The sequence below is a fragment of the Syngnathus typhle genome, linkage group LG5 (genome assembly GCF_033458585.1).
Source record: "Syngnathus typhle isolate RoL2023-S1 ecotype Sweden linkage group LG5, RoL_Styp_1.0, whole genome shotgun sequence".
NCBI lineage: Eukaryota > Metazoa > Chordata > Actinopteri > Syngnathiformes > Syngnathidae > Syngnathus > Syngnathus typhle.
In genome coordinates this window covers 14,163,473-14,171,701 of record NC_083742.1, presented here as the reverse complement: position 1 = coordinate 14,171,701, position 8,229 = coordinate 14,163,473, and the positions used below count along the sequence as shown (strand labels likewise).

The 8,229-nt window shown below is 41.4% G+C and overlaps 1 protein-coding gene across 1 annotated transcript in view; it reads right to left on the bottom strand.

Annotated features, from left to right (window-relative positions):
- Positions 1 to 762: 762 nt before the first annotated feature.
- Positions 763 to 8,229, bottom strand: part of ipo11 (importin 11) — a 53,832-nt gene continuing 46,365 nt past the window's right edge. The window contains exon 30 of the mRNA XM_061278753.1: positions 763 to 2,414. Coding sequence (XP_061134737.1) covers positions 2,250 to 2,414 — 165 coding nt within the window. The 3' untranslated portion in view covers positions 763 to 2,249. The remainder of the gene's footprint in view (positions 2,415 to 8,229) is intronic.

The following is an 8,229-nucleotide window of genomic DNA, read 5'->3' as shown; positions in this document are numbered from 1 at the left end:
GTCAATGTGACTTGTCAGAATGAAAAATTGGACACTGAGCAGTATTCCAGTACAAGATGCAGTATTCCGTACCGAGGACAACACTTGCTGGAGTTCAGCTCAAGTCAAATGAATGCCTCTGTGAACAGAATTCCTTAGAAGTTTCTTCGCACTCCATAAATCACTGAGGAGGCCAACGTGTCCGAGAGTACATCGGCTCCTCTGAGATAAATTGGTGCGGGCTGGGCCACTAGCTGCCTTATCGTCGGAGTGAGGAGAAACAAACAGTCTTGCTGAGAAGGACAATAACACTTGTTTCGAACTTGGGCTTAATGGGCTACACCGTTGATATAATTCAAACAGTATTAACATTAAGAGTCTAAAAGTTTTTGATCCAGGCACCTGTAACGCAAGCCGGACACCAATCAAACATAATGTGTTCCCCAAAATGCAAGGGGGATTTAAAAAATTGTCTTCTGCGGGGGAGCTATTAAAAATATTTACTGCAGCCAATTTTGCAGGATCTCTGAGAAAGATGCTCAAGAAATGGCTCTCAGTTGGAAGCAGTGCAGTTCACTTCAACAACAATAGCCCAACTATTAAAATAATACTTCTGTCAATCAAAAAAAGGCAGATTTTGTGATACAGCTCCTATATTAGTTTCCTCCAAGGTGACAGGTGATAATGTGTTGACTGATATACAGATTCGTCACAGCAACAAAGCAGTAGAGAAAAAAAAAAGCACCATGACTCTTGGGATGATGAAATCACAGGAAACAAATATTGCGTTTTCGTCATATAGTCATAGAGCATTTAAGTTCTGGACTGAATAACTGCATTTTATTGAAAGCATAAGGGGGAAATAAGGATCATTTTATTTTGTGTGGTTTTTTCTTCCCCTTCCCAACAAAACACAAACAAAATTCAAAAGCAAAGTTGTCCCATTAACATAATACGAGCAGAGAGATAATCTAGCGTTAACGGAATCAAGAAACACACTTTGAAAAAAGAAGAGCCGTGTTTTAAGCTAGAGGAGGCAAGGCGGGGGGGAGTAGGCTGCATGTTTATCTCCATCTTGTGTAAAACTAAAACTATTACGCAATAAAATAGAACTCTCACCTAATTTAATTAATATGCTCAACCAAAGGGTTTAAGTTCCCTTATGAACTTCAATTTTCCACACAATCGCTTTCAGTTTCGGAGTTCAAAAACATTTAAAGACTTAATATATGTTGATCAATGAATGAAATTAAACTGTACTGAATACTGGTTCCACTACTTAATCAAATATATTCTCACTAGGAGTGGGCAAATAAAAGTCAAAATAAGGTACTGGCACATTATTTTGACAAAAAAAGTATGACTCTTAAGTGAAGGCATCCTGCTGATAGTCATTGTGTTGAGGAACACGTAGCAGTGATGAGAAGCAAGTTTTTGGTTATTAAAGTGCTCCGACACGCCCACAATTAGCAGCAGTACATATATATACATACATAATGTGGTTCCACATTCAAATCAATTGCTTGAAAAAAGGAAACCACAAATTTTCGAGATGAGAACATAACCAAAAAAAGAAAAGAACAAAAATTCAACCTCAGTAGTTACTTCAACTTGACCTCTGGTTATGATAACATCACTTTAAAACATGGAAGGAGGGGGGGCGGGTGTGTTAATGCAAAAGTAAAAACAAACTAAAATAGCCATGCAGATTATCGTCCATATTTTACATACATACAAAAATTACATTTCTTTTTTTTTGGGTTATTTATTTATTTATTTTTAAGAATAGATTTTGTAAACACTGTTACAAGTCCTTCTGGTTTCCTTTCGGTTTGGCTCCAGTCTGTGGAATATTCCTTTGAACAGTCCCTTGCACGCAAACGATTTTTGGTTAGTACACTTCCACTCATTCCAATTCAAAACCACACAAATGGAAGAAACGGCAAGTTGAGAAGATGAGTGGAAGCTCGATTGAGCTGATTTTTTACAAAATCACGGTAAATACAGACATAGCCTATATTTGTTTTTTGTTTTTATAAAAGGAATATAAAGCAATTGAGTTTTTTAACGGAGCAATGTGAGGCGTTAGCGGGGGAATGGGCAAAGCTCGTTCTGAATATAGATAAGGCATAACATGGGCAGCGTTTGGGAAGATCCGGATTAGTCATCCACGCGTTGGGCCGGGTATCTTTTCTTGAAAGGAAAGGCGTCGTCGAGAATTAAACGGCAGCGGTGTGTTGTGAACGGTGGTGAAGGACTGTGGATGTGGTTCAGAAACCTTGCAGGAACTCCTGGAGTTGCTTTACGAGCTCCGTGTCCACGGTCTCCATGAGGCCGCTGAAGCTCTGGTCCCCAAGAAGGGTCTGCTGAGCCTTCAGCTTCTCATAAACAAACTGCTGAAGCGAGACACTGTGCACGGGGTCCTCCAGGGCCAACTGCAATACAAGACAGAATGTCATTTATTTATTTTTTAATTTATCAGTGAGGAAAGCGCAGCCATTGCACAGAACAGGAACCATTGCTCACTTTCTCGTTCACACACATAGCCCAATTTTATAATCCAGAATCGTGTTATTGATTTAGTCACATTCCTTTGGGAGTTTTGTCCAAAGCAGGTCACAAACATGTTATGAGGACAGCTAGGATCTGTTTAAAATGTGTGTGTGTGTGTGTGTGGGGTGGGGGGGATTGCATGCCTCCTTTAAATAATCGAGCCGGACCATTTAATTACTTTGATCAGCAGTTCACAAATTACATCGACCATGTTTCACAGTGATAAACTGCTAAATGGCACAGCATCAGCTTCTTTGAACCAATGTGCTAAGGGCTTCTCTCTGCCAGTTTGACCACAGGCAATTTGTTGTTCTGTTAGCCCGCAGATCCACATGGCTCGACTCATCTGTTTTCTTGCCGCCTTGAGTCTATTCAGTAAAATCATTTCACTATCATGGCAGGCACATGGCAAGAAGTCAAAAAAACTTTCTGACCGATGCCTTTGGTGTGGTGTGGTTTTTGCAAAATCAATCCCGAATAACATTTCTATCATGCATGGTGACCACAGCAGCAGGGTGACAACTCTAAGGCCCAGAGGCACTGTTTGTGATGCCAATGAGCGTAAAGTAGATTTTCGACCAGCCATAGAAATGATTCCACATCCTATTAATTCCTGCCAGGGTTGTCATCATGACATAAACAACCTTACAGTGTTTCACACTCACAAACTGAAAGGAAGAAGGCAACAAAGATGAATTGCAATATCTAATTTCGATGTCCACCCCAAAACCTGAGGTTGAAATACCCCCCCCCCCCCCCTGAATATTCAACAGCTGCCAGGTATCTTATAATAAAAGCAGCACGGACAATTGCAAGAAAAACAGGCAACAGAATTTTTAAAATATAAACACAGCAGCTCAGATGAGTTATTTTTTCAGAGTGAAAACATGTAACGGAAAAGACAAAAGCAAAGAAACGTGGAATTTAAATTATAAAGACTAGTGGAGCGACAAATGCACCCAAAAATAAAATCGGTTTCTCAATGCCGGCAAGGTTGCAAAACACGATTTGATGACATTGTGTAATGAGGACTAGTTATCCCAAAACTTTGGTAAAAATCAAAATCGCATTAGGTGACTTTTTTCACGTCCCCTCAACAAACAGATTACGGTGGTGTTGTTTTTTCCTCAGCCTGCCCTTTGAAACTAGGTCATTGTACGGAGCCATACAAACAGCGTGCGGCTCTCTTTAATCACCTAATCAGCCAAAGTTGCATATGCCCTCACTGTAGACTTTCATCAAGAGAGGTGGAAAGGGCATGAAAAGAATCATTGTGAGCCCTTGGAGAGCAACATTATTGTAAATGGCAAGTCTTGGTCCCTTGCCAATCATGACACTTGTACTGCTCATTAGCTTGCTGCCATTACAGAGCAATCAAACTCCCGAAGAGTGGCTGCGGGAGTGTCTTAATGAGAAAAGCATATGACCATCATAATTTACTAACTGACGACTCTGCGCTCTGCTCTGTGTTTTTCAGCTTACCCGTCATTTGTTGGAGATGGCAGGCAACATTTGCGGGGGAAACTCTATTGTGGAGTCAATTATTTTAAGATGCAGCTTGGTCTTGGGTAAAAGTTCGACACTTAAGTTACCCATCTTTCAATCCAGTAAAAAGTGATCATTTCTAATATCTAGTACTCAATACATAAGCACTTGTTTGTCGAAAATGTCAACCTAGATGTGAATGTTGACTCCAGTGTGACAAACACGGGAGGGGATGGATAAGATTGAGCAGACAGATATAGGAGCAAAACTAACAAGCTTGAGCTAAAACGATGAGAGAATGCTGAGGGGACCTGCTGCGCTAAGACACGAGCTACTCATCTGGGAAAAACAAGCGCACTCCGCTATCATCCCTGAGGAAAATCGGAGGCCCGAGAGGAGCACGGAGCAAAGAAGAACAGAGAAATTTGAGAGGCGATGCATGTGTAAGATTGAGGGAAGGAAAGGTGAAAAGGCGAGAAGAGCAAGGTGAGGGAAGGGATCATACACCAGTGAAGCAGAAGAACATTGTGTGTGCTAGTAAGTCTGATAAAAAACTCTAGGGAGGTTTCTGACTATGGGGAACGTTATTGTAATAATAAATTCATCAATAGGGGCTGCGTGTGAACGAGTGGTATCGGTTTGAATCTTAGATTGCTTGTGTGAGTTTTTTCCAGCCACTATCAATTGCAATAGGCTGACAACCACAGGATCAGCTCTGTAGAAAACAGATCAATGGAGTGAATTGAAAAGAATTTTAAGTCAAGGCATGACTGCAAAGACTTAACGGGGGGCCATCAATCACAATAATGCGCAGTAATAACATATGCATGATTTTGAACTGAATGTTAAATATATTCTAATGAGTTCCCGCTCTTCTCAGAGTGTTGACAAGTTTCCCCCAGCCATATACCATTCACAGAAAAGAGACACATGGGAAGTCAAGGTGGCCTTGGCATTTGGTCAACAATCTAATCAGTAAGTGAAACTTGAGTCAGGAACTCCTCTCATGAATCTGGAGATGTTCCATCTAACAGACTGGCGCAACCATAAAAAACACATTTCTTGCTGCTTGAGAGGGATTTGAAATGTAGCACTAATCGCCACACAGATTTACCACATGTCGGCAACACGGCGCTCACGTGAGGTCTGATGAATTCAAGCATCAACCGAGAAGTGCCGCAGATACGTTAATTCGATGAGCTCATATTTGACACGACATCTGCAACCGCGGCCAGCTGCGAAGCTTCTCCGCCGCAGCGTGACACGACCGCCACGCAGTTCTTAATTTGTCCCATTTGTCACAAGCAACGTATCATCCACCGTGATCGATTCTCGTCGGTTTGAGTTTTTTTTCCAACTCCCCTATGTGAGAAATTATAAATACATGAGGTGTCACTCACAGTGAGTGACCCACAGGGGGATTGACGGAGGAGGTTCAGCCTGAGCCGTATCGATTGGTCAATAGACTTAAAAGATTAAAGATTAAAGTCCCAATGATCGTCACACACACACCTGGGTGTGGTGAAATTTGTCCTCTGCATTTAACCCATCCCCGTGTGATTTTAATCCATCCCCTGGTGGAGAGGGGAGCAGTGAGCAGCAGCGGTGCCGCGCTCGGGAATCAGTTGGTGATCTAACCCCCCAATTCCAACCCCTTAATGCTGAGTGCCAAGCAGGGAGGCAACGGGTCCCATTTTTATAGTCTCTGGTATGACCCGGCCGGGGTTTGAACCCACAACCTTCCAGTCTCAGGGCGGACACTCTACCACTAGGCCACTGAGCTGGTTAATCCTTTAAAAGGGTTAGCTGATACTCGAGGGATATAAAAATTGACTGCATCTTTGGGCAACGTTAAATTAGCAAGCAGCTCATTCAAGGTATTTGATTCAAGACGATGAACTGTCAGGAAGTTAAAGAGTTTGTGTCTGAGTAAAAAGAGGGTGAAAAAGACAAATGCTGAAGTGTTCTGCCCTTTAGTGGAGAGGGTCTTTGGCAACAGCAAGTGGAGAAAAACATGCACAAGTGACGTCCAAAACGATTTAGGCGGTGATACACAGCGCAAATAATATGATAGAGGGCTGAAGAGAGGCTTGAGGACTAAGTGGACTTGGAGGGATGATGGGAAAAACAACATTGATACAGAGGGAGCCCAAGGCTTTGACAAAGTCAAAGATAAATGAGGCGGATCGGTAGAAGCGAATAATCAGACGGGGGAAAAAGGAGATTTTTTTTTTTTTTTAATTGCCCTGTTAGCAGAAGATCTAAATTAAAAGATAAACTGGTTTCATTTATACACAGCCTTTTGTGTTTTTTTTAGTCACCTTTACAACATTGACTCGTTCATAAAAGAATGGCAGAATCAGTTTAATATTTTGAAACAACCGAGGCTTGATTGTAAAAGTGTGAAGCTCTTTAAAGAAACAATAATTGGCGGTTTCCCCTCAAGATTTGACAACAATGTGTTCCTGCTTTGACATTTCTGAAAGGATGGTTGGACAGTCTAAATGTTAAGTCGGACACTGATGTGACATTGATCAAAATGTCCCGAGAGATCAATACAATCATTACCGTAAGTGACCAGCGTCTAGACTTAATCGATGGCTGAGGTGAGACATGTAAGAAGGGTGTAACGGGACCAAGAAAAAAATAAAATACTCTTCACTGCCTGGTCTTTCTTTTATGGTCTCTAGGTTTAGTGGGAGGATTACATTTTGATTGCAGTCATTTGCTCAGGAAATGAGGCTGCACAAATTGGAATATGTCTCGCTAATAGGAATTGGTGGAGGGCGTAAATGCTGGTTATCCAACCAGGACTAGTGTATGCTTTCAACACAAATCCAGCCCACGCGTATGAAACCGAGACAACCTATGTCTCGCCGAGCGAGTATGTGACAGGCTCGCGTTTGGTTGAGTCGCTTGATGTCAACATTTAAATCCTCCACAAGGTTACTTGTTTGGACTGAAAATGCACTCTGGGATTCAAAATGGATTGTTGACCTTTGAGGCAAGTGTTTACAAGGAGTCAATAAATGTGTTTTGTAAATAAACATTACTTTGCTGCAACTATTTTCGTATGTCATGTAGAATGATTAAACAATTAAAAAAAAACATTTGAATCAATCTTGTATTTCCATATCTGACGAAGCCCGTGTGAAACGCAGGCAGACTAAGACATTTTACTGCCAATTATTCAAGGTGAGTGTTTTATTTAAATGACTCCCATCTGTTCTCAACAAATCCCAATTAATCATAAATTGTGTGACAGTGTACTCCGAGTACCAGCAATATTTTACAAATCCCGATGGAGTTTTAGGCTCAGGTTGCATCTCCAATTACTCTAATATGCGTCTTTTGAGCAAACAATCAACCAGAGATTAGTTTGTACTGTAATGAGCCACCGTGAGCCATATCGGTAATTAAGATGTATTAGGATCAATTTAACAACTGAATCATCTGATCTGATATTAAGGACTCCCATTAACTCAGTGAGACAAACACCCCAATGAAGACATAAAAGTGACAATAAAAACTTAGACAATTATGTTTCATCCAAACACAAGGTAGAGCCTGAAAAAGGATGATGCCATTTGATATTGTGGTTCCGTCTGAGAATGCAATCAGGGGCATCATAAAAACAGTTAACTCTGAAGATGGTAAACACCAGCGTACGGTATTTGCAAAATTTCCCCGCCCCGTGTGGGGACTGACATGATCAAATGGCAACGTCGAGATGGGAATTCAATGAGATGGTTGCGCATTGCCTCTGGCAGCAGAATGGCTAATCTTTCTAGGTGCTGGGGTAGAATAGCAGTCAGAGAGGTCTGTAATCCCCCCCCCCCCCCCCCCCCCCAAAAAAAAAATCACATTATGCTAACACTGGCGGTCTGCTGAGATTGCGAGCAATAACAGAGCAAAATGCAAACGTCTTCATTACAAATGCCTTCTGTATCTCAGGGTGAATACATAATGCGCAAAAAGTCATTTCGTATGAATATACGTATATCTCCACAAGAGTGACAGATGAGCTGAAGGAGGGTAATGGTTCATAAACATAAGAATAAAGGGGAGACGAAAACATCGAATAACAATAACAGTTGTGAATAATCATATAATCCATTGATTCATCTCGATAAAAATCGGCATCTCGTGACCTGATCGAAGCAAACTCACGTGTGTGGACTCCCTTCTATGTGAATTGTGCCAGTTTTCTTC